Source organism: Acanthaster planci, linkage group LG11, assembly GCF_054643075.1.
Source record: "Acanthaster planci isolate LZ-2023a linkage group LG11, COTS_SCS, whole genome shotgun sequence".
Taxonomy (NCBI): Eukaryota; Metazoa; Echinodermata; class Asteroidea; order Valvatida; family Acanthasteridae; genus Acanthaster; species Acanthaster planci.
The window spans coordinates 17,704,179-17,731,269 of NC_141787.1; the positions used below are offsets into that span (position 1 = coordinate 17,704,179).

The following is a 27,091-nucleotide window of genomic DNA, read 5'->3' on the forward strand; positions in this document are numbered from 1 at the left end:
CATGTACGCCACCAATACATGGGCCACAAAATCCTACAGCCCTTCACCGCAGTACTCCCTCAATCAACTAATTCCAAATATTCCTTTTTTAAATTCTTCATCGCCTCCAATCTGCCATCAAACTAATCACAAGCCAACGTGACCAGTATGAAGCGGTACTGCGCAATAACGCAATGCAACGCACTCCGCAATTGGTGGAAGACGTACACGCACATGGGATCCGAGGTTGCACTGAACGTTCCCGAAAGGTTATTTTACCACAAGCTACACGAAGCAAGTGTAGATGGTTTACGGGATAGGTCCTTGTGCACATTGCCGAACCATAGAGCTACAGAACCTCTTCACTTGAGAACCAATATAATGTTTAACAACATGCATAATTTAAGGTTACACATAATCAACTTACAAGTGAATCCAATTACGATTGTGTGATTGCACATTTTGTACCTCACGAACTTGGTGAATGTAGACTATACGATACGATTTGACATGGTCCATGCAGCTTGGCAAAAGTATGTAATTCGTTCCAGACCATTTTGTCACTTTTGACCTGAAAAAAACGGTTCGTTGGAAAAACGAACCGAATTGATCTTTAAATTTCGGTAAAGTTCGTAAAGTTGTAATCCACTGTGTCTTTTTTTCTTCTATGAATCCCATTTATCAATCTGTATCTTAACCAGGTCGGGGATGACTTTCCGGTGTTAGCATAAATATTACTCACTATAATTCACTACCGGTATTGTTCATACTTACATGAATAGTTTCTCTTGTTTTCTATGTAATTTTTAATTTAGATTTGATTTAGACACCAAATGCACAGTCTACACTCATTACACAGTAGGTGTAATACATATAGGAGGAAGATCGTCTAGGTATGTTTTCCCTTTTGCAGCGCTTCTCCATATCCCCTAAAATCTCTAAACTATTAGTAAATGCAAATGATCCCAAAAGCTTTAATTTTCATGGATGCAACAGAAAATCAAAAAGAAATTACAATGCTCAAAGAAACAATGTGGTTAGATAATTAAAAATTTTAACACATCAAAAGCAATACGGTTTAACAAAAGTGTGCCTTTATTGGGTGATGTTAGTGCGTAAGAAAAGTAAGAAAGATTCTTAAGACTATCGTGCAGGCGAAGACTTTTGCGGGCTCCGCAACGACAGACCCCCACCGTCTCCACGGATGGCAAAAAAAAAACTTTGACAGAGCAAATAAGCTGGAACCCTGGTCCAATTCACCTTAAACGAATTGCTGGAAACAGGCGAAACAGCGAGGGACGCAAGTTGATTCTCGTCGCGAAAATATGTGGAATAGAAACCTCAAATTACTGAACAGTAGACTCAGTTCACAAAATGTCTTTTCTGGAATTAGATTCAGCTCTCAAGCACTTGCTTGGTCAGGATGACAGGTTTTTCTGTCATCCAGAAATTGTTGCACCTGTACTTTTAGTTTCCAGAACCTTCCAACGCTTATGGAACAGAATTGCCAGAGACGGATTGGTGTGAAACGCGGGCCTCACAGATTCTCACGAAGCATGAGATTGGTGTATGGAACAATAACTCCCGCATTGACAATACCGTTGCAGTGTATTGGCATTTTACTTTCAATTGAACAATTCATTTTGACGCAAAGGGAATACCCTTCCCGTCCTGTACTGGAACACCTGCAGGAAAGTTCTTTGTGATTGCAAAACACCAGGTAAACGCGTCAATACATCACAACAACACAACATATTCATAGAAACTTGTAGAAAAATAAGCTTTCGGGCAACGACATTAACGGTAGACACAAGGGGAATACCCTTCTAAACACGATGCCTGCAGTAAATTTGTGATCGCATCATGCCACCTGCACGCCGTATAAAAACGCCTCGCTTTTTAGTTAGCAGCATTAACGCAGACGGAGGACATATTATGGATACGTCGATCATGGTCTGTCTGGTACTACTTTTCACCTTCGCGGCCTCGGTGGTCGCGATGAACTCAACGGGGGACGCCTGTGGTGTGTGCGAGTGTATCGAGCATCTGCACGCCGTCATATGTACGGGCAAAGGCCTCAGAGAACTACCCTCGGGCATCCCCAATGACACTGTGTCGCTGTAAGTATCTTTTCACTTGACAGTGGCAGTTAATAGGCCTACCAGGGATCGGCAAAGAAAAGGTTGGCGTTAAAAGCAAGAGGAATAAAATGTCAAAAATATATCGCTCAATTATCAAAGTGGCAAAAATAATAGTACATGCACAACTGATTGCAAAATGAAAGTATACCTCCTTCTTAAATACCAAATATGGCAAGAAAAGGTGCGTTTTGAAGAAAAGAAAATTTATCTGAATGCACAAAGAGTGAAAAAAAGAGGTCTGTACATAAATTAATGTTTGGTGAACCAAGTCTGAAATCACGAGATTCAAAGAGGAAGTACATCACGAATTGTAGGCATCGGTGTTCAAAGGCTTGTGTGCTCGTAGTTGGCAAGTCACAAACAGGTGTTCGGACACTCAGATTCCTAACTTTTTTTTTTACTTCGCATTAAAGTTCTTACTTCTCTTTAAACAGCGAACTGGGAGACAATTTCTTGCATGAGATACCTTATGATAGTTTGCTGGAATTCAAGTCCCTGATCAAAATGTAAGTTTCGAATTTGATTTTGTGGGCCTAGTACTTATTGTTATAAGGGAACTAATGCGGGAGGCCATCTGAGTAATGTACAACGGATGAAAACCGAAATCATAATTTCAATACGAGCGATTCACAATCGTGCGCATCCAGGAGGTTTTAACGCGTTGGTCAATCACGACGTGCGAAATCTGTCGACCCAATGCGCGTGTGGAAAGGGTCGACAGATTTCGCGTGTTGTGATTGGCCAACGCATTGCATACTCTTGGAGGGGCACTATTGTGAATCGCCTGTATTCAACCAGCACCAGACTCTTTGATCGCGTATTTCCTTACTATAAGATGTTGAAAGGAATTTATAATTTGTTTGATTTTGGTTTGCTGTTTCAAAAAAGTGCCCAATCTTTTACGTTTCACGTCCCCTTTTGTTAAATGTGTCCTTTTCCCGCTCTGAAAAGGTTATAGTTCCACATTCACACTGTCCCTCATTCCCAATAGCACAGTTGGTTGCAGTGACAAGGGATCCGTCGTTTCGCTTTATTTTCCCACTTAGAAACTTAACCAACAACTTGATCGAGAAACCCTTTGGATTGCCGGAGTCCGTGAGACTTCTGTAAGTAAAATGTAATATGGTTATAAGTTTGGGTTTGGGTTTGGGTTGGGTTGGGTTGGGTTGGGTTGGGTTGGGTTGGGGTTGGGCTTTGGTTTTGGTTTGGGGTTTGGTTTTGGTTTTGGAAAGTAATAACATTTCATCGAAAGGTTTATACGTTCATCTGTTTGAAACACATGCCAATTTAATATGAGCCAAAGTTAGGTCACGGTCCCTCCAGTCAACCGTTTTCCCTGCTTGACAAAATGGAGTAACCCACTATTTTGTTGTTGCCTGTAAAAGCGGTTTTATCCGCATAGAGATCTGCGTTGTTCTCACTGAAAACGGAGATCTGAGGATATATCTCAGTAGACCTTTCACTAAAAATTCATGATTATGCAAGCATGCGCACAAATGGCCTTAGCGGCAGGGCCCACTGAAAATGTACATGGGTGTAATTTTGATCATTTTCTCTCAGCTTTTCTGGCTTTGTTCATTTTTTCTTCAGAAAATCACATTGAATCGTGTTGATAATCATTTTTTACTCCTGCGCACAGGAAAAATCACAATTGTAAAAGTCTTTATACAGAGCACTAAGAATAACAGTTTTGGTTGATGGGATGAGGGAGAATGGTGTGCTTTTAAGTGTGAGCATTAATTAAGGAGTCTAATTAAGAAGCAATCTAAACGTTTTCGTGTTTTACAGTCATGCGGAAGGGAATCGACTACAAGACATTAAGCCCATCGTGAAAAATGGAATCCACCTCCAATCAGTGTAAGTGCGGTGTTCGGCTAAAACCGATTTATCAAAGTCAATAAGGAAGCTGTAGTTTGAAGCTTTTAAGCAAGCGGAAATTCGGAGAAACACGCTTAAGATATCGAGACATGCATATTTCTGGCTGTTTCAAGGCGCTATTTTGGAGCCAACGTGTTTCGCAAAATCCATCCCCCAATTTTTGCAATAGCACGTCATCAGCTAAGTCGTCTTTGGGTCACGTATGTTTTGTCCCCATAGACTGTGCGTGCACCATGATTTAGTTGTGTATTCGCGCCTGCGCAATAGTGACATTATGGTTGTCAGTCTGAAAAATTATTCAGAGCAGACGAAGCATATCGGTCATGACACTTGTACGGGATTTGCACTGCTATTACCTCTTTAGGACTTCGTGTGTGAATAAATTATCCTGAATCTTTCAAATGGTGCAGATATCTAAGGTTCTGTGTAAGAAAGGCCCCCTGAAAAAAAAAATGAAGGTGTAGTGTGTTTAAATTTTAAGACAAGCCATAATTATATAAAAGCTACGTGTTTCACCTAAATTATCTAATTTTCACAATTTTGTCAGTTTTACCTTCGAATAACCATGATGCAACATGAAAGACTAATACCTCTTTTGAACAAAATGTTATTTATTCTAAGAAACAAACCTTTTCTTCTTCGTTTTTCATTGTGTGGGAGGGGCGCTATATGGTGGGGGGTGCGCATGAACAGGCACCCCAGAACACCCTGGGCTCGGATCTCTGCTGGTGTTATTGCTATTTACATTTCAGCAGTAGACAGGCCAACAGCGGCGACGGCAAACAGGAATTTAAAGAAAAAGAAACACAACTTAACTTAATTGTACCTTCTAGGTGAATGGCAGGAGTTATACATGTATAATCTGAATGTATTGAAATGGCACAGTTTGACCCTAAAATGATGAAATTGGAAATGTCTGGAAAAACAGTTTATCTACTCATCCTTCCAAATTGATTAATGGCCAAGAAAATTAAATTCACACTGTGGACTTCCTCCTGATGGAAATAACAAAGAGTTGACCCTATTGTCATTATCCAATCCTAAAACTACATGTACATTGGAATAAAGATGATAAATCAATATCCCTCAAGTACTGGGAAGATTACTCTCTAATTACTTTGTACCTTCGAGATAGAATCTAATATAATTGAAGTCCATTCATTCCAACAATTTCAAAATTAAAGCAATAATCAACTCCAATAAGCAAGGGATTTACATGTCACTTAATCCTCAAGTACATGTGCCCGTCTCATTAATTTACATGTCACAATTTGCCCCGTGCCTGTACATGTACATGCAAGTAATGTACACTTATGCGCAACCAGTAACTTCCTCCAATTAAATGATCTAAACTACATAACCCCACATAATTACTCCACCGTAGATCCTTCTCATAGTTTTGGTCTCGGTACCATGAACGTCGATACACATATATTTATATATACATGTATATACAAACCAGACTTGTCTGAGCACACTGCTATAAGTCCGCCATTATTTACCGCCCGAGGGTAACAAAACCATTTGCCCAATTTACCCATAAAATAATGTATTTATACCCTTTCCACGATGTTTAACGATCTCTCCGCTCCCCTGGAAACCCAGGGACTTTGAGTGTTTAAATTCTGTGTGGAAATGAGGCGGAAACAGTAAGCGTAATCGATGTTGATCCTTTACTTTTAGGGTCAACCTGCCTGAGTCAACAGCCATTTTTCTGGCGTTTGGCTTTTAGTGTGATTCAGTGTGCATGCGCACAAACGAAGTGACCAGCACTTGCATAACTAGGGCTACTATTTCCGAGGGGGCCCCAAGGTACAAACACTTTTTCACGGGGGCATCAAAAGACAGTGAGCTGCAGCAGAGGTTGTTCATGGGTTTTAAGGGGGGCACCCAGTGGGCACGGGCATTCGCAGGGGGAACCTGCCCCCGTAGTTACCCCACTGGTAAGTGATTCAAATATACGTGGGGTACACAACTGTTGGTGAAATTTAACAAGTCAAACAGTGTAGCCAGTTTATAATTCGATCTTCGTTGGAGAAATATCGCCTCGGTTTGGTGAGTACCTCCTATGCCTATTGGATAATGCGGCTCTGGCTGGTGTCGTTCGAATTGGGAATGAACATATACAAGATTGGACACTGACTGGAGCAGTCCCGGCAATTGAAACCTTACACCGTACCTCCGCGGAATTGCACCACTGTAGGCTTTTACGTTTCTGTCCAAAATTCCTCTTCCAATGCAGAATATCTCAACGATATTACGCAAATTTCATTCACAGTAATTTCAGGGAGAACAACCTGGAAGTCCTAGAGACAGGCACCTTCAAAAAGAGCACTGACCTGATTCATCTGTAAGTATGCACAAAAAGTTAATCCAAGATGTCGTGTTATGGTGTGGTCTTGAACTTTGCAACACGGTGGTGTTCAAAGGCAGCGCAACATTGAGCTGTGCCCTGCAGTTTATAGGTCCATCAAGTTACATCAGTCGAAACTAAGCCAGTCATTTTACTTATGGGGCCGTGCTAATTTCGGCCTTAATTCACGGAAAGCAAACACACCCCAACTTGTCATTAAGTCTAAGGTTTACCAACCACGATATTATCTCAGTCATTATTTCAATCACTGCTGGTTGAAATTCCTCAACTGATAAAATTTGAATACTTGAGGTTATCAGCAGTACGATTGTCAGGTGCTCTTAACTGTTCATGTATGTCGTCCACCTGGCAGAGTATCATAATCGATGGTATGTTTCCATACACTAAAGAGCCTCCATAAGCCTTATACAGAGTCGCTATGAGCGACCTAGACCCGAGGACGCGCATGAATTTTGGCTATAATCACCCCCCCCCCTTCTCTGTTTATTGGGGATTGGGCAATTTTGCACTTGTAATTAAAGTGTTTTCAACTCTCGATAAATTATCTCAGGATGAGCTTACCCCTGATAAATTCAGCGTATTTCTTTTGTTCCCTTTCTCCTTTTACAATTGACAGAGACTTGGGGCATAATAAGATATCGGAAATGCAGCCTGAGGCGTTAGAAGGACCAAGAAATATTTATAATTTGTAAGTCAGCACTCACTGAAAATTTTGTATGTGACATAAGAATCTGTGTTTATAAAGGTTACTTATCTTCAACCATACTTGAATTCTCAATTCTGATTTGTCAATCCTTGGGCAACAAACAGCGTGATAGATAACTGTATTGCACGATTCATACCAAACCCCGCCGCGTGCAATGCGCTGTTCTAGTAGGGGGAAATGGAGAGTTCTGGCCCACACCCCCTTTTTCACTGCTTTCAGCAAAAACCCCTGGGTAGTACATCGACTTAAAAAATCGGGGGAATCCCCTAAAAATCTGGAATTCCAGATTTTAACAATTTTCCCTGGGTACCTCATCGACCCCAAAATCCTGCCCCCAAAATACCGGGTGAATATACACCTTCTGAGCCAAAATCTCTTTCACCCACACGCGCCGGGGATTTCCACTCACCTTGAACTTTTGACCCCAGCGTATTTTTCCTGTAAACAACTCGTGACCAGTACCGATCGCACCAGCAATCACTCACAAACAAAAAAGGGACTTCCCCTTGCTACAAGTTGAGACTTGCCCGACCTGAACTCGTGACCTCTACTTAAAGCGTAGCTCTGTTCAAAGCAAAATGCGCTGTTTACAACCGCCTTAAATAAATGACCTATATATAAAAATAACAATATATAAAAAAACATGTCAAGTCAAGTCGATAGAAAAAATGATAAAATTTTTAGAGACCTACATATAAATAGAGACATGAGCAACCCACAACACCGACCTCTACTATTGACCTTTAATCGATTTAAGAAGGCGTTTTTAGAAGATTTTGTCAAGCGGTATAACATCCCATTACCGGCACCAAAAACAACCAAAACCCGTAAATCTCACACTAAACCCGAGCTTATTGAAGCCATACGGGCAGATCAAAAACAATTTAGGTACCTCCCGTGTCAGTCATATCGGCAGCTGTTGAAAACGGTTCAAAAATATAATATTCCTTTTGCAAACAAAAACAGATACGTCAAACAGGACTTTGTTGAAGCGATTAAAGCTTACACTCAGCCCGAGGAAATTGCGGAAGTCGACATTAGAAACGTCAGGCGCTTTCAGGGTAATTTTCGCAATTGGGAATTAATACCCCGTTTCTTTGAATACGATTTGATAAACGTTTTCGATTTTTACAAAACTTTCATCGAGAAAAAGCTTTGGAAGAACTAAAAGAAATTGGCTCGTACAAATTGCAAACGGCTCTAAAAGTTCAATTTAGATTGGAAAAACCCGAAAAAACCGAATTTGGCGTATTTCCCTTTCCAAGCGACAACGATGCAGTAGCAAATAAAGCCGACGTTAAAAACGCACTCACTGAACAGAGGGAAAAACAAAAAAAAGAGGTGGAGGCTCATACACAAAAAGGCTCGGGTTGGATCTTTGACAAAGTTGTCGCTTTCTACATCAACGTGGTTAAATATAATCCAGCGGGTTCTTCTTACATTCCGTTGCCTAAAGAATTGGGAGACAAAAAAGCAATCATAAACGTCCAAATAAAGATCAGGAATGTATCCGATGGGCGTTGCAGGCAGCTTTAAAGTTATATTCAGACGACGTCAAAACCCAAATTGAAGTTAATCCAAAATATAAAATACATGACGAGCGGCCTTCAACTTACATGCCGAAGGCGTCAGATGGTTTAAATTTTACAAACACAAGCTTTCCAACACCGATTTCACAAATCCCACGTATCGAATCGCAAAATAACTTGGCAATCAATGTGTTTGGTTACACTAAAAAGACGGTCTTTACATTTTTTTAAAAAGCAAGCGTCCAGAAGAACCAATCAATTTACTTTATTTTACCCGAGATGAAGAAAATCACTACTGTTGGATTAAAAACTTTTCTCGGTTGACGAGTGATATCGATCATCACAACGGCCAAAAACACTGGTGTTTCAATTGCATGTCGCATTTCCAAACGGAAGAAAAGTTAACCAGACACAAAGAAGATTGTCAAGGATTAAACGTTCCCACATGTACGGTCGAGTTGCCGGTCAAATGCGAAAATATACTCAAGTTTAAAAATTACAAAAATAAACAAGACGCGCCTTTTGTCATTTACGCCGATTTTGAGTCTGTTTTAGAAAAACTACCGCCGACAGATACAAACACTCTCACACAGATTCACAAGCCTTGTGGCTACTCATACGTGGTCGTCAGATGCGACGGGATTTGTACTTCAAATCAAACGTACAGGGGTGATGACGCGGCTGTTAATTTTGTACGGTCACTTTCTAAGGAAGCATCCAAGATCAACGAAACGTTTAAAAATAAAGCGAAGTTGATCTGGTCACCCGAGTTACAAAAAATCTAAGAAAAATGTAAAGCTGTTGGATCTGCGAAAAGTTGATAGACAAGAAAATAGAAGAATCTCATTGCCAGTGTGATATTCCAAATGAACCAAAAACAAAAGCTGACAAAATTGATTTCTGTCATAAAAATGAAGCCGGGTTCAGAGAATGGGTATGTTTAGATTGCAAAAAGCCCATCAATAATTTTAGAAAGGTCAGAGATCATTGTCACGTGACGGGGAAGTACCGAGGCCCAGCGCATGCCAGGTGTAATCTCAAGTTAAGAATAGTGGTCAATCAAACAACCATTTCGGTGATTTTACATAATTTAGAAAAATACGACGCACATTTAATCATGCAAGGCGCCCACAAATTTTACGGAAAATCAATCAAGTTGATCGCTAAAAATACTGAAAATTAAATTTCGTTTTCTTTTGGCCAACTCAGGTTTTTAGACTCATTTCATTTCCTGGCGGCTTCGCTAGATCGGTTGGTTAAAAATTGTTCACCCGATGATTTTAACTTATTATGTGAAAGGTTTCCAAATAACACAAATTTATTGTTGGAAAAAGGAATTTACCCCTATGAGCATATCGATTCCTTTGATCGATTTCAAGAAACAAAACTCCCGCCTATAGACGCTTTCTATAGCTCTCTGAAGCAGTCCACCGTGACCGAGCAAGAACATACCCGCATGGAAAAAGTATGGCAAACCTTTGGCTGTAAAAACCTAGGCGACTACCATGACCTATACGTAGAAACGGACGTGTTATTGCTAGCGGCTGTTTTTGAGAACTTCCGTAAAGTCTGCAAGAAGAACTACGGCCTTGACCCAGCCAACTATTACACATCACCGGGTCTGTCGTGGGATGCATTGTTAAAGCATTCCGGTATACAATTGGACCTACTGACAGACATTGATAAGCACTTGTTCTTTGAAAGGGCAAAAAGAGGTGGGGTTTCTTCTGTAGGAGCCAAACGATATGCAAAGGCCAATAATCCAGAACTACCTGATTATGACCCAAATAAGCCAGAGTCACAGATCATGTACCTAGACGCAAATAATTTATACGGCTGGGTGATGAGCAAATATCTGCCTGTAGGGGAATTTACCTGGGAAACAGACTTAGAAAAATTTACGTACTATTACATCCAAGAGTTGCGACTAACTGACGACTACGGTTACATGTTTGAGATTACTATGGATCACCCGGAACGTCACCATGACAAACATAATGACTTTTCACTTGCACCCGAAAATATGTCGGTACCAAACGAATGGCTTTCAAGCTATCAACAAAATTTAATTGGTAATGGCGAAGTGAGCGAAGTGACCTCGGTAGACAAACTCGTGTCTACTCTAAACACCAAAGAAAAATACGTGGTTCACTATCGTACATTGCAAAAATATCTCAAACTAGGGTTGTGGATCAAAGAAGTTCACCGAGTATTGAAATTTCGTCAAAAGCCGTGGATGAAAAGCTATATTGACAAAAACACAAAATTGCGCAAATTGGCCAAGTCTGATTTTGAGAAAGACTTTTTCAAATTGGTGAACAACTCGGTCTTTGGCAAGACGATGGAAAATGTCAGATATCGAATTGACGGTCATTTATTGAGGGATGTACAAGACGCTGACAAATACAGAAAATTAACTTATAAACCAAATTACAAATCGACGGTACCATTTGAGGACTACGAGCTTTCGTTTGTGGAGATGTACCAACCAAAACAAAATTAAATAAGCCAATATATTGTGGCGTAAGCGTGCTCGATATATCAAAAACGTTGATGTACGATTTCTACTACAACGAGCTAAAAGTAAATTTTGGTGACAAAGTAAATTTACTTTACACGGACACTGATTCTCCATTAGTTCAGATCGAGCGAAGCTCACACGATTTAAACGGCTACCTAAACGAAAAGCGCAATTTGTTTGACTTTAGTAATTACCCGCCCGATCATCAACTTTACAACACCAAAAATAAAAAAGTCATAGGCAAAATGAAAGACGAATTTTGGTGGCAAAACAATTTTAGAAGCCGTTTGCATTAGACCAAAAATGTATTCAATTTTGACGGTCGATCAAAATTTAAAGAAGGCGAAAGGGGTAACAAAAGTAGTAACTCAAAAGACCCTAACCCATGAGATGTACAAAAGCTGCCTATTTGACCAGGTTTCTCATTTCAATAAACAGCAGCTATTGAAATCAGATAAACATCGGGTGTTTACTCTGTCGCAAAACAAACTGAGTCTCTCGCCGTTGGACACAAAGCGCTATATATTGCCGAATGGAATCGATACGTTAGCTTACGGACATAAGCGAATCGAGTGAGCGGAGCGAAGCGAACCTAATTCCGTGTCTTCGGGTACGACCTGAAGTTCCTCTTTGACGAAACTCTTATTTGGCCCGTTTAATAGATAGTATAAAGTTGGACCCGTTTTTATCCGTTTACCATTCACCCGTTTAAATTGACTTGTGCGCTTTTCAATTTGGTAAACGTCCACGGACCCGACCGGATCTGTCGCCCTTCTAATGGTACCACCCTCTTGCTCACCCGGGTAATATAAATAACGACCGCGTCTGGAGGAAGTTCTCTGCGGGTAGAGATCTTACCGTTTAACTTATATTCTCTTACAGGTGCACTCGGTGTTTGGCTCGCTACGCTCGCTAATTTTATAGCTTCTGCAGGAACGGCATCGATTAAACGCGTTTTTTCCTCTTTTAACGATTTCACGACTTGGGGCAAACGTTCTACCCATTCAACGTATTGAGCGTATTGATGGCCGAATAAACGCTCGGCTAAAGTGCTGTTAAACCTTTCCACGATCCCTTGAGATCTGTGAACACCCGGCACACCCACTTGAATTTCTACCCCGTGTTTTACCATTAACTTTTTAAACTCGCCTTTGAATTCAGATCCCGAGTCTACCATTACGAATTTGGGCCAGGTCAGAGGTGATCGCTCGTAAATTTTCTTTATTGCTTCACTCACTTGCCCGGCGGTTTTACTGGTCATCGGATCGGCTTCTTTATACCGGGAACCCACGTCTACCACGGTCAAAGCGTACTTAAATGTTTTTCTTTTAACGTGGTCCCAGGGTAAAAACAAAACGTCCATTTGATGCGCGTAATTAGGTTCGACCGATTCTGATGTAGGTCTGGGTACGTAATTTGGTTTTGGTAAATATATTTGCCAAAGGGCCTGCTTTTTTAGCCAGTTTCTGATAACTGATTTGTTCGCACCGGTCTTTTCGTGTAGATGATCGACCGCGCTTTCTCCCGGCCAGTAATCCTGTGGGCTGTAAAATAGTTTTTTTAAAGTTTCCTCCATTTTAAAATAAAGTTATGCAAATCGATACGCTAAGAAACCGACCAAGGCCGTCCCGGATATAATCCAAACAAACTCGCGAATCTTTTGATCTTCAGAAGGCTCGTATAAATCGGATAATTTAGGTTTACAAATGTCTGCTGACTCGCGCGTTCTTATCGCATTCGTTCGTTTAAAAAGTCTAGCATGTGTACGCGGTTTTGTTCCCAGGATTCCTTCGCTTGCGCCAATTGCTCCAACGCGAGGTCCTTACGCTTTCGTTCTTTGTCGAATTTACTTTTTGATAAACTGCTAAATAAAAAATTTGAGCCCGTGAATGCCAAGGCGTTTACTATCGCTCCTCCCACCATCATTAAAGCACTAGCCATTTTTAAAATATGGTTAAATTAAATGAATAGCGAAAATAAAGATCAAGTTAAAGATCAATTGTCGGAAATTCAAGCAGACCTAAGTAATATCGAGGAGATGCTGGGTGACATGCGTGCAGACATAGGTCACATCGGTGATATGGTTTTAGAGATCCAAAGTGAAAAATACAAAAACCTGTTTTTGCAGGGGGTTTAACGTTAATCGCGTTTTCTTTTCTTTTTAAAATATTTCAATAAAATAAAAATAAGAATCGTAAATAAAAATAGTATAATAAAACTACTTTATATTAAAAGTAATATGTCACAACAATACACCAAAAACCTAAACCCGAGTCGCAGGCTTAAAGTTCCTCGCGCGATCAAAGGCGAGAGAAAAGAAGTCACAATTACACATAACCCGAGTACCATAGCCGCGGGTCACACGTTAAACGTAAAATTCCCGGCCCTAGGCACGGACGACGTCATTGTATCCGGCACCGCCAAACTGGCCTTTAAACTGGACCTAGACAGCGCCTCGGACGACAACCGTACCGTGTATAACAACGTGGCGCGAAACCTGCTTTCGGAAATAAACGTGAGTCTGCAAGGAAACAAAATCGTAAGTTACCGAGATGCGGACGTATTTCACAATTTTAAGGACAATTGGCTACCCCTGTCGCAGACTAAAAACATGGCGTACTTTTGATTGGAAAAGGAAAACGTGGCCAAGATCTGACTCGGTGCTGGCGATAAAAACGAAGCTGCAAACAACGGTAAAGATAAAGCAATTGCCGACGCTTATAAAAACCGATACGCGATTCCTTTAGACACGCCGATGTTGACGGCGTGCCGTGTGAACGAAACTATTAATTATTAATTCCGGACGTTCCATAATGAATGAGCAAATTCGAGTGAAGGGGCAATTTAAAAGAAGGACAAGAGACACCGTTTAAATGCAAAGTTAACCACTTGCGCTAACACCCCTAACACTGACGTATTAAGACAAATATCTTGCTGGAGCATGAATTATAAGCTGAATACCATTGTGCGTGTATTTCACATTATTTATTAATTAGAGAACCTGCATAATAAGCCTTTTGCGAGTTAAATTTGAATCAAATCTGGTGCACTGAGTTATCTGATTGCACATAAACATAACAAGTTGAATTCCCCAAATTAAGACACCGTTGCTATGCCACGTGATTGCAAGCAAGCTTTTGCATAATGGCCATTATCTATGGAATGGACTGGTTCCTTTGTACAATTCTTATCCATTGAAAACAGTGCATTGGTGCAAGGCGTCTCTTTATGCAACTAAGAAAACGCTTGCCCCGAATCGCGAGATACATATGCAGCAAGGTATGAGACGGAGAGAACCCCCCCTGCTTTGTGTTGGTCATTGTTTCGCAGGAATCTGGGGAATTCCTTTCAGACATCTTGGGGGATGTGTTAAGTAACAATAGTCTGGAATGTGTATAGGGATTGGACAAGTTGGGGGGTACCCCTCAGTCTCATTTCTTGTTGGGTATAACGAGATATGGCAAAACAGTTTCTTTAGCATGGAGAATTCACTGCTTATGTTCACGTGAATATAAAGAACTCAGTGTACCAGAGTTCATTCAAATGTAACTCGCAAAGGCTTATTCGCAACGCCCAAATCATGGCAAACAATATTAGAAGATAATGTGATGCCGCAGCGATGCTATTAACATATTGTGTTCAAACGAACTGTGATCTCATTTCTGTCACTGGTCCACCGTACAACATCGAGTTGAGTATACACTGACTTTTTTCCTCTTCAAAATATTGTTGATTTAAATTTGGTGGACAGTCTGCGAGAGATTCTGCATGTGATGCGCTGCAAAGAAAAAAAAGGACAGCACCCTAACGATTTTACAAACACTAATTGGAAGCAAATTTTACCCATCTGAAATTTCAGGACGTTGGATCACAACACACTCGAAGAACTTGGACCAGACAACACAAGAGGACTGCAATTTACTGCCTTGCAAGTTCAGCATTACGTATTTGTTATAATAAAATACACACAAAAAAAGTTTCGTACTAAAAGTGGACAGTTTATTGGCCCAACTTTCCATACTGAAGTTGGTAATAGAATTACGTAGCTACGATGATGAGTTCAAGAAATGTTGTGTTTTGAATTGGCCACAGTCTCAATGTTATCTTTCGAATAGGAAAAGAGCTTACGTCAGTGGGCAATAATTCTAAGGTGATTCTCACCAAGTCCCACTACTTATACTGCTGTTTATAAACGAGGTTTGTATACCAAATGCCCCTGTACATGGAAGTGTGCATTTAAAAGAAGTAACCAAGATTATGCAACCGGGCAGTACAGTTGTTTATGGTAAATCATATTAAAGAAAAAAATACCAGTCAGTAAAAATGGCTCGTAAAAGTTGTGGGTTATAGAAAGGAACGGGCTAAGCAAGGAAGATGTCCGTGGGTCAAATCTTGGCTACTTTGTTTTCTTTTCTCTCATTTATTTCCTGCCGGAAAAGATCAGTTTGCATAATTTCGTACCCACATTTTATGGCCTTGAAGTTTGCTTTATTAAACATGATTGTTTAGAGAAAACGCTCACTTTGAAGCTTTGCGACGTTGAGTATTTCCTATTAACTAACGCGTCACATCACAAAATTGACTAAAAGTATGTCGTTTCAAATATTGGTAGTTTGATGTGAAAGCCTCGTTTACCGACAGGGGTGGTATATTTAGGCTAACAATTCATTCTTAATGAGTGTAAAGTTTGTGTAACATCGCAAAACTCCAGAGATAATGGTAATACCTCTACGGATATACTGCCGAAGAAATATCGGACACATACGTGACCGTGTCAAATGCCAACAAGTTTACTGTATAATAGCCTTTTAGCAGTCAAGGTCGTTATTTTTTAATGTTTGATAGTGATAGTGGTCAAGAACAGAAATATTTGCGGATTATTGTGGGTAGAGAAATAACTTTGCAACTGTACTTCAATTGGTAGTGCCGAATTGAGACCACTTTAAAACATCTTATTTACAAGACCACACGATACCAACTCAAGACCTCCAGTCTGAGTTCAAGTCACAAGCTATTAAAAAATGAACTGACACTAAAGCATTAGTGTCCTGAAGACGGACAGAGTACACTGTTCGAAACGTCGAGTTATTCCCTGGTTCTTCTCAGAACCACACATACTCAAAGAAGAGATAAATACATGGTGTTACCGCAATCTTTACTATAAATCTAGTTTCTTTCACCATGAAAACCTTTAATTCTTATACTAAAGCATTCCTTTGTCACTGTGCACACTGTTACTTGTGCATGGTCTTGTGTCTAGTCTTGAGGTGGTTTCGATAACAACACTGATTTGTTGTCTTATATTCCATTTTGTTCAATTAGGTGGATGAACGTTAATAACTTGAAGGTTTTAAGGCCACACACCTTTGGGAGCGTATGGAAACTCTGTTTCATGTAAGCATCGTTCATATGTCAAAATAGTATAGGTTAACATTTCATTCTTAACGAGTGTTAAGTTTGTGTTGTTTTTCGTTGAAGCGATAGACACGTGTCTTGTTACGATTTATAATCTTTGTTCGTGATGCAGAACTCTAGCCAACTGCAAGTTGGAGGAAATTCCACCCGGGCTGTTTCTCAGTCAGACGAAGCAAGACACTCGCGACAAATACATTAACTTTCTGTAAGTAAGGCAGTTGAATCTGGTGTATAATGGCATTATGTATTGTCATATCAATCATCCCCCTCAAACTAATAGCTACGTTATGTTTGTTGTCCTTCAACCAAGTAAAATGTCACGTTATTTGCGCCATTATATCAAGTTGATAGCACAAGTGAACATTGCCGTAGTGTTGGGATCGGGCACGGAAGCCAATGGGCTGAACAGTAATATCACAAATCATTCGTGCCGCTTCTTAAAACATGCGTGTTTATCATTTCTATGCGTGTTTCATCTGCAGGAGATTATCTGAAAACAAGCTACAGCGTGTCTCCCCAGGAGCATTTCACGGAGTGAAATCTTTCAGGAACATGTACGTGATTATGTCTTGATATCTATGACTATGTCTTGAAATAATTAATTTTGGACTTTTTGCCCTTCCCGACGTGTATTATTACACTGTATACTCGGTGTGTGCCCTCTAAGGCCGAGCATAATACACGTCAGGCAGGCCAAAAAATCCAAAATTAGTTTAAAATACGGTACACTGAAATGGCTGGTATGTTGGAATGAGCTGATGAATGTGGCAGTGCAAGCAACAAGCTGGGTACGGCAGGAATGTTTTTGCTCAAAAAGTTTTAAACAGAGGGCACTGTTTACATTTAGGGAAACAATGGCCTCTGCCAATGTACAGCCTACATGTAAATAGTATCCCTGTCAGAAAATACTCCTCGGCTAGTCATCTTTTTTTATTCACATTCTCAGATTACGGACAGGGAAAATTTCCTCAGGTTTCTTTGTCGTTTTGTTTCAAAATGTTCGTTGTTAATGGAACAGAAATTCACGGTACGTATTAGATTGGAGATTAATACTGTTGTGTCCATTTCCGAACCCGAATATAATGTAAGGAAATTTGAATTTAAAAAAAAAGATTGTTTGAAGACTAATCACGAAATAGAATTTTTTTATTCATTTCCCAGATACTTAGACAGAAACGAGCTCACCTCTCTGCCGAGCAACATGTTTGAAAATTTGACAGAAATTGGAGTGATGTAAGTGTTCTGTACTGTTACGTGGATCTAATCAACGAGACTGCGCATTTAACAGCATGATGAGTGTCAAAAGCAGATTGAATATCCCACATGATGTATCAGTAAATCTGGAAAGCACATGCTCTTAGAGAAGTCTCACTGGGTACCATTTCATTAGTTACACGTACGTGTAGCGATTAATTTGTAGTTTGCTAGTGTACCGTACTTTTCATTTTGATGTTGTAAATATTCCAATTCGAATCGTTGAACTTTGACTTCCACTTATTTTCACTCATCGAAATCGATAACCTTACTTATCACAAGATGCCACCGACAGAGAAACTACACAGACTCCCTATACTACAGATTTCTTTCACGAAAAAGACCGAACCTGTAGCTTTCTGATTCATTTTGTTATTGTGACACTCCCTGAGAGAAACAAATATATTTAGGAGTAAAAATGTGGCTTAGATCTGCTTTCAGGAAATCAAAACCTCGAGGGGGACGTTAATTTTTTGCAAGAAAGGGCTCCCACGTCCATTTTGGAAAGCCTTTTTGCTAATTTCTTGCTTTAAAAAAGTTTACGGCCAACTATAAAAACCTCCTGTGATATCCTACCTCTGATGTTCATGCTGAACAGCCTGGTTTAGTCGCCGTAAACATAGGGGCTTCCCCTTAGCCAGAAAAAAATACTCCAGCCAGAGTCTGGCTAATCCCATGGGAATGTGTAAAAACATTTTCCAGACGGCAGACATCAAGGATTGTTTACATCAACGGCTGCCTGGCTTGCCCAGGCCTGGCCCCAGACAGGGGGCCATTCTACTGGACTCCCTCCGTATCGTAGGCCGTTTCGCAATACTCAACTTCATCTCTGTCTCAGGCTTCGCCCCCGAAACCAATCCCCGATTGTGGGCCTGAGGCGTTAAAATCAAATTGGATTACTGTAAGTTTTTGCTCTCTTGCATCTTATTTGTTTTGTGGCACTATTACACTAATCGGTACGCTTACAGCTTCAAAGTCAGGTAGTTAAAAAACAGTTGAAGCCTGAGACGAAGCCGAAGTTGAGTACTGGAAAACGGCCCTAGGCCCCACAGCGGTCCATTCAGAAAGTGTTGACTCGCGAAAATGCCTTCTATGAAACCCCTTTTGCGTGTATGGATCACTCACCCCATTAATACTCTGATGTATTACTTTTGGAGATTTCCAATTCGTAAAAGTCCGTGAAATTTTGGTTTCGATATGGGCCATTTATTTACTAAAGCGATAAACTCCCAATCGCTGACCGATGCCAAATACAATCTGGATCTGTTTGGTCCGGGAACCAGACGGCGCAATAGAGACGGTGATCTGAGCTGCTGTTTTATCAGCGACTGTGTATCGCTCGTAATGAAGCCTTGTGCGGCGTGAATGCATTGAATCATTGGATTTGCGCCGGTGAGATGTAAATTAATTTTGGATTTGTCCTGCCAGACGTGTACTTTAACACTGTATGCTCAGTGTATGTCCCCACGGGTTGCGAAAAAAAACCACAAGCGTACTCGGGTGGGACACGTCAGGCAGGGCAAATCCATAATTAATTTTCAATGAATGTGTCGAAACAACAGCAGGTATTTTCATGAGTACGCGTCATCATCGTGTGGGATGGGGATTAATTGGACGAGCGAATGGCATACGCTCCACACAATGCCACGCTGTCTGGCAACGAGTTCACACTCGCTATAGTGAACGACTGGCCAAATTCTAGACAAGCATTGACAGCAGAGGAGGGTATAGCCTAAGGCTATTTCATGTGGCTTGTTAATATAAGATAACAATAGCGTTTGGGTACAAGCTTACTACATTTTCCTTAGGTTTTCTTGCGGATTTAACTGAGGACATCAATGTGGGAATTTAAAACCATTCAAAACAATTTTTGTTTTCAACAAAAAAAAATCACACACATGCAAGGCGACAATTTCAAATTTGGATTCCTCTTAAACCAAAAACACATGATAATTTTGAACTCTTTTGCACTTTGCAGTGAATTTGCTCACAACAGACTCGTTTCTGAAGGCCTCCCGGAGGATACGTTTCAAAACACTTCAATACTCACACTGTAAGTATTTCGACCTTCAAAAACTCTCTTTTTTTTATTCACGAGAAATGTACATGGGCTTTTCCTTACATTTTGTGTGATATGTTAATATGTTAAGGAAATGGAATTCGTGTTGTTTTCTGAAACAACCATTAATAGAGGGCATGGATGAACTCAATGAAAAACCTCGGTAGGTTAACCAAAAACGTGTTGTCACTGTTGTGAAGGGACAAATTTTGTGTAACGCGAAGCACACATCAGCAATTGGACAGTATGTCACCAAACAGTTAATTGTGAACCATTGGTGAACACTGATCTTTGTCTACAACTAGTGCATATTCGACAGTCCACACTGATTTAACAAGACAAATGTTTTCCCATTCATTGGGATGTTTGTCAGGAAATGATTGCTGCTAAATCACTGACCGAGTTTTGACCTTAATTTGCTAAGGCACCATTGAGTGCGCTTAAGAGGGCCATAACTGACCACATGGAGATTAATTCGCTTTAAAAAGCCTGGAAAACGAAGCATGCTTTGTGTGAAAATTATCATACTGACCACTAAATGGCTTATTAACATTTCTTTGCCAGCAAGGGGTTTAGCACGAATAATTTGTATCATCTATCATCTCTGTGTCATTTTAGGGACATATCATCCAATCAGCTGACTTTCATCCCCACTGGACTTTTCCGATCACAGACAGACCTCCGTAATCTCTACTTACAACGAAACAGAATCAGTGTCCTGCAGGAAGAGGTGTTCAGAGGACTTCGATCGCTACGATTTTTGTGAGCAATTAGCGATTCTCCAATATGCTGGAAATTTCAAACCAGATACCAGACAAAGTAAAACAAAATCAAACCAAACTGAGCCGACCCAGTTGAATCTAACCCTAACACAACAACAAAAACACACAAAAATCACATCAAACCATGCCAAACCTCACAGGAAAAACAGGATGCCAAGGTACCTCTGTTTTCTCTGCGGATGACGTTGTTATATTTTCGACTTTTAAACTGCAGCTTTAAAACCTGTGATGATCAGGAATATTCTTGTATTTTCCCTTCAGAATGCTATTTGACAATCCAATCACTGAACTAGTGGACTGGCTGTTTTACGATACCAAACTAACGCGTCTGTGAGTATGAACAATTTTGAAGAGAGAAAAACCTTTTCAGAAGAATAGTAGGATATATGTTAACCAAGTTCTCGAATAGGGACACTGCACGTTGTGTTTACCGAATTACACCACATGCACTGCCACAGTACTCTCGGAATGCCTTTTCAAAACTGTTTCGATCATTTTGGCAGATACTTATTCCAGTCCCAACTGTCGTCCTTAGGGGAGCGGTCATTTGCAACCAGGAACAAAACTCTCGATTACATGTGAGTAACTCCCTCCATCCTTGGTGCTTCGCATCAATTACTTTCACTTCCAGGCTGACAGGAAAAAAGTATCTGATATATTTCCGTCAACTAGTTTTCCGTTTTTTTTCTTTCTTTAACTTAGATCTTTATATGGCAACAATTTGAGGAGAATTCCAGATACCGTTTGGCAAGATCTAGGCAGAGATAGTTACGTGTAAGTTTGTACTTTATGTGGAAAGTGGGGTCCTGTGTAAAAATCAACTTCCTCCGTACACCTTCAACAAAACTGCTGGAAGAAATGTCAGTAAATATTGAGACACCGGGAGGATAATCGGATGAAACTTGATATTTCGCCATAATCTGTCTTTTTAATCTTATCTAATCTAATCTATATCAAAAATATTAAAAAAAAATTCCAAGGGTCTTTGGAACAAAACAAAAGGTCATGATTAAAAATCATGATCATTAAAATCATTAAAAATCACAATCTGTTTAATTAACAACAGTGTCAGCTGCAGTTACAATATATATCACAGACCATTTATTCTCCTCTTTTTCAGAGCAATCGAGAACATCTTAGAATTTGCGCCAGTAACGAACAGAAATGATGTCAAAATGTGAGTAATAGAGGGAGGGTGAAATATCTGTTAATAATTATGAAACTACAACTTAAGCAAACAGTGTACTGCTGACATGCTTCCTACACCTTAGCCTACAAGACACATTTCTTCTCATATCAATATGACTTTCCTCGTTTGCAAAAGTTGCAGAACAAGCCCACTGTGATGCCCCTCTCTGGTAAACAGGACCCAAGATCAGTGACATCTTTTAATTCTTCCAAACTGTCATTCTCATGCAGTGAATTAGTTGGCAACGGATTCGCCCAACAGATAATCGTGACCAGGGATCTAGCAGAGATTTTTACCCAGTCGGGATTTAACTGTAGATGGCACCAGAAAGAACACTGGGAGTGCACACCGTGCCCCCAGGGCACATTTGGAACTTCGCGGACAAACAGCTATTGCATAACATGCCCTCCAGGTATAAAGCCTCACAGAAAAAGATATTACCTTTGGTAATAGTCTAACGTTAAGAGAACTGTGACGTAAATTCCTATACTCATGAAGCGTATGCTGGAAGTAACATTGAGAAAAAGCGGGACAACTACTTAAAAAAAGTCAAATATGGTCTTTGGGATATAACTGAACCTACCAAACATTTTCTCGGAGAAATAATCATTTGACACGAAAACACACACCACTTGTAGCAAAAACTTTTAAATCAGTCTGGAAACTATTGACATAAACTACATGTGGATATTTTATCTCTTTTAATTAGTTTTGGCTTTGAGGTTTTCGAAAGGTCTTACATTTCTTTTGTGTGTTTGTCGATTTCTTGATTCCTAATGAATTTGCTATTAACCAGTTTTACAACATTTTGTTTTCCTGGCATGCAGGAGGATTTTACCAAATCAAGACCGGCCAAGTAGCGAACGCCTCTCAAGGTATCAATTGCCAAAGATGCAACAATGGGACTTACGTTACACCAGAGGCCCATCCTGGTACCAGTCCTGCCAACTGTACGGTGTGTCCAACGGGCACCAATAAAAGCCTCCACGCTGGCTTTCGTGCTTGTCCTTGTCTTGATAACTTCTTCCGTACAGATAGGTTCGGTGAATGCCAACTCTGCCCAAACGAAGGAGTCAACTGTTCGGGTGAATACCAACATCTGTTACCTGGATTCTGGTGGACCTGGGACGGGGTCAGGGCTGACAACTATCAATCTTATCAACAATTCGTCCAAAATGTGCTCACAGAGACCAACGAATACGACAATGAGACCACGAGGTTTCTAGGCGTGTTGCCTAAAGTCCATCGATGTCCTCGTAGTGAGTCGTGCGTCAACGCTGAGATGGGTGGTATTAACGTCACCTGTGCGGAAGGCTACACGGGGTGGCTTTGCACCCAGTGCAGTCCGTCTTTTTACCCGTGGTTTGACCACTGCTTCAAATGTCCTGAGTGGTGGTGGTTCCTCCTTGAGGTCCTTCTAGTGTTGACTGTCATTGCGTTGATCGTTATAGTCACCGCTTGGCAAATACACAAGGGCCGAAAGAAAGGCCGGTCTCCTGTCAACGTGCTGCTGGCTCGAGGGAAAATTTTACTGGGGTTTTACCAGGTCATGGGGGAGATATTCTCGGCTTTGGAAGAAATTTCATGGCCGAGGATACTGACAAGTGTCGGCTCTCTCTTTAGGCTGCTGGAGGTGAATATAATGCGGTTAATTATCAGTCCCAGATGTTATTTCCCAAGATTCACCTATCCTGAAATCTACATCGAGTTACTGGTCGGCACTAGTTTTGTGGCACTCGTTATGTTCGCGGCCTGCTGTTATTACAGCTTAACCAAGTGTTACTTGAAGACAAGGAATATGCCTGTTGAAAAACGAACAGGTCTTGTAGCCAAAACTAAGCAGAGGTGTTACTTGTTTGTGGTCATTCTGCTTTTTGTTTCCTATCCAAGCTTGTCCAGTGTGATACTTACCCTGTTACCCTCTGGATGTCAACTCTTTTATGTAAACGATGACGACTCTGTAAGCGTCACTAGACTTCGGGCTGATTACTCGATTGATTGCCAAACACAACAGCATGTTTCTTATAACCACGCCGCCGAAGTCGCCCTCTCTTATGTTGTTGGTTTTCCGTTGGTGTTGCTTCTCCTCTTGTGGTGGACCAATAGAAAACGGGCAAAGGGCATTCCGGGTATCTTGTTGGAATCGGAAGACGTTGGGCAGTCTACCAGAGATGAATGCGGGAGACGGGAAAGTGAGGATGGGCCTCTGCTTGATGTTGCTGGTGGGGCTCATAGTTTAAATGTCGGTCGTGTTGGTAAAAGTCATGGAGGCTCTGACCAGACTGACGACGATGAGCCGCTGCTGCATTTGGAACCATCAAGCCAGGATGAATTCACATGGGAAAGTTTCCTGTGTGAAAACTATAAACCGCAGTTCTGGTACTGGGAGATCTTGGAGCTTGCTCGCAAAATCGTCCAAACGCTGTTTGTGCTGCTGTACGGCGCCGACGACCACTTTACCATGTTTGCAACCATCGTCATTTCGGTCGGCTTTCTTCTCCTGCACGCCTACGTCAAGCCCATGAAGGATGCCGCAGAGCATCGCCTGCAGATGTGCTCACTGGGCACCATTCTCCTAAACCTGCTGGCGGCGTCACTGCTTCTGTTGCCCCGTGAACACAGCCAATCCGGCGAGGAGAGGAAGGAGATCCTGTCTGTCATTCTTGTGTGTCTGAACCTCAGCATTATTGTGTTTGTCGTGGGTAAGAATCTTTTTCCCACGATCTCGTTTATAAGCTTAATGATTAAATTCTTCAAGAAAGCATGCAAGTCAAACTTAATGTTATGGACAACTCAGTGTCTCTCAATGAAAACTATGCAAAAGAAATATGTTCTGGCAAATACTGAGGAGAAAATGTTATCTCTCTCTGCTTTCATTGCTGTAGTGACTTTACTGTGGACTGGAGCGAAGGCTTTGTGGAGGCAAGGATGCTGCTGTCGCCACGGAGGATGCATCGCTACAGTATGCGCCAGTTGTTGTCATCGACCTTCACAACGTCGATCAAAGTGGTATCACTTCCTTGATGACACCGAACAAGATTTCTCCGCAGACGTGCAAATAGAATACCCAGAGTAATGGACACGACAATGAACACAATGTACACGGCCTAAGTCTATACAAAGAGATAGAAAGTAGGCAAGCCTGGAGTTCCAGCTTATGAGGTTTAATTTTGTTCTTTAATCATTTTTTTTGTATTTTTAATTTTAAAATTTTTATCATTTTTAACTATTATTCATTTTTTCCAGACAGTTTGCATCAGTGATGATTATCATGGTAGATACGGTGTTGTCAGGTTGTGGTGTACATAGATTCAATTGGTCATGTACGTAGTGTTAAAATGGTAAAAATGTGAGTTAAAGACTGTCATTACATGGACTCGAATTTCAGTTTTGGACTGTGTTTTGTATGCACTATAAACTACAGCTTATAATTACATAGGTATTCGAAAATTGGTAACAGCATACATGTACAGGTCACATGCTCAAGTGTCTTCAAGTTAACGGAGCCACATTTATTTCCTGATGACTCTACCACAATCGCATATTTCTGAAATGAACTAAGTCGCCAAACAGTCGTTTCTCCGGCGTGACCAGAATGAAGCGGTACTGCGCAATAACGCAATGCAACGCACTGCGCAATTGGTGGATGACGTACACGCATATGAGGTCCAAGGTTGCTCTGAACGTTCCTGAAGGGTTATTTTACCACAAGCTACACGAAGCAAACGTAGATGGTTTACGGGATAGGTCCTTGTGCACATTGCTGAACCATAGAGCTATAGAACCTCTTCACTTGAGAACCAATATAATGTTTAACAACATGCATACTTTAAGGTTAGACATAATCAACTTACAAGTGAATCCAATAACGATTGTGTGATTGCACATTTTGTACCTCACGAACTTGGTGAATGTAGACTATACGATACGATTTGACATGGTCCGTGCAGCTTGGCAAAAGCGTGTAATTCGTTCCAGACCATTTTGTCACTTTTGACCTGAAAAAACGGTTCGTTGGAAAAACAATTGATCTTTAAATTTCGTTTAAGTTGTAATCCACTGTGTCTTTTTTCTTCCATGAATCCTATTTATCAATCTGTATCTTAACCATGTCAGGGATGACTTTCCGGTGTTAGCATACATATTACTCACTATAATTCACTACCGGTATTGTTCATACTTACATGAATAGTTTCTCTTGTTTTCTATGTAATTTTTAATTTAGATTTGATTTAGACACCAAATGTACAGTCTACACTCATTACACAGTAGGTGTAATACATATAGGAGGAAGATCGTCTAGGTATGTTTTCCCTTTTGTAGCGCTTCTCCATATTCCCTAAAATCTCCAAACTATTAGTAAATGCAAATGATCCCAAAAGCTTTAATTTTCATGGATGCAACAGAAAATCAAATAGAAATTACAATGCTCAAAGAAACAATGCGGTCAGATAATTAAAAGTTTTAACACATCAAAAGCAATACGGTTTCACAAAAGTGTGCCTTTATTGGGTAATGTTCGTGTGTAAGAAAAGTAAGTAATTTTGACAGAGCAAATAAGCTGGAACCCTGGTCCAATTCACCTTAAACGAATTGCTGGCGAAACAGGCGAAACAGCGAGGGACGCAAGTTGACTCTCGTCGCGACAATATGGGGGAATAGAAACCTCAAAGTACCGAACAGTAGACTCAGTTCACAAAATGTCTTTTCTGGAATTAGATTCAGCTCCCAATCACTTGCTTAGTCAAGATGACAGGTTTTCCTGTCATCCAGAAATTGTTGTACCTGTACTTTAAGTTTCCAGAGCCTTCCAACGCTTATGGAACAGAATTGCCAGAGACGGATTGGTGTGAAACGCGGGCCTCACATATTCTCATGAAGCATGAGATTGGTGTATGGAACAATAACTCCCGCATTGACAATACCGTTGCAGTGTATTGGCAGTTTACTTTGAATTGAACAATTCATTTTGACGCAAAGGGAATACCCTTCCCGTCCTGTACTGGAACACCTGCAGGAAAGTTCTTTGTGATTGCAATACACCAGGTAAACGTGTCAATATATCATAACAAAACAACATATCCACAGAAACCTGTATAAAAACTAAGCTGGCGGACAACGACATTAACGGTAGACACAAGGGGAATACCCTTCTACTACAGTACACGATACCTGCAGTAAATTTGTGATCGCATTATGCCACCTGCACGCCATATAAAAAACGCCTCGCTTTTTAGTTAGCAGCATTAGCGCAGACGGAGGAC

General features: G+C 40.7%; 1 protein-coding gene across 2 annotated transcripts; it reads left to right on the top strand.

The window, feature by feature from the left end:
- Positions 1-1,762: 1,762 nt before the first annotated feature.
- Positions 1,763-26,309, top strand: LOC147797533 (uncharacterized). Of its 2 annotated transcripts, XM_087143253.1 has the most exons (20): positions 1,763-2,099; positions 2,555-2,626; positions 3,167-3,226; positions 3,909-3,977; positions 6,277-6,348; positions 6,989-7,060; positions 14,988-15,056; positions 16,451-16,522; positions 16,656-16,748; positions 17,026-17,097; positions 17,705-17,776; positions 19,776-19,850; positions 20,475-20,618; positions 20,900-20,968; positions 21,142-21,216; positions 21,341-21,412; positions 21,759-21,815; positions 22,058-22,239; positions 22,655-24,529; positions 24,713-26,309. In XM_087143253.1, exons 1-20 carry the CDS (start codon positions 1,843-1,845, stop codon positions 24,901-24,903), a joined length of 3,720 nt encoding a protein of 1,239 aa, XP_086999379.1. In that variant the 5' UTR covers positions 1,763-1,842; the 3' UTR covers positions 24,904-26,309. The 2 variants fall into 2 exon arrangements, with proteins under 2 accessions (XP_086999379.1, XP_086999380.1); XM_087143254.1 differs by lacking the exon at positions 14,988-15,056 and having other exon boundaries at positions 1,764-2,099.
- Positions 26,310-27,091: the final 782 nt, after the last annotated feature.

What these genes read in the sequence shown, in the direction of transcription:
- LOC147797533 (XM_087143253.1), top strand. Translation starts at nt 1,843, where the DNA reads ATGCCACCTGCACGCCGTATAAAAACGCCTCGCTTTTTAGTTAGCAGC. An exon ending in AACACTTCAATACTCACACT is followed by an intron (nt 19,851 to 20,474) that starts GTAAGTATTTCG and finishes GTGTCATTTTAG; the next exon opens with GGACATATCATCCAATCAGC. An exon ending in CATTATTGTGTTTGTCGTGG is followed by an intron (nt 24,530 to 24,712) that starts GTAAGAATCTTT and finishes TCATTGCTGTAG; the next exon opens with TGACTTTACTGTGGACTGGA.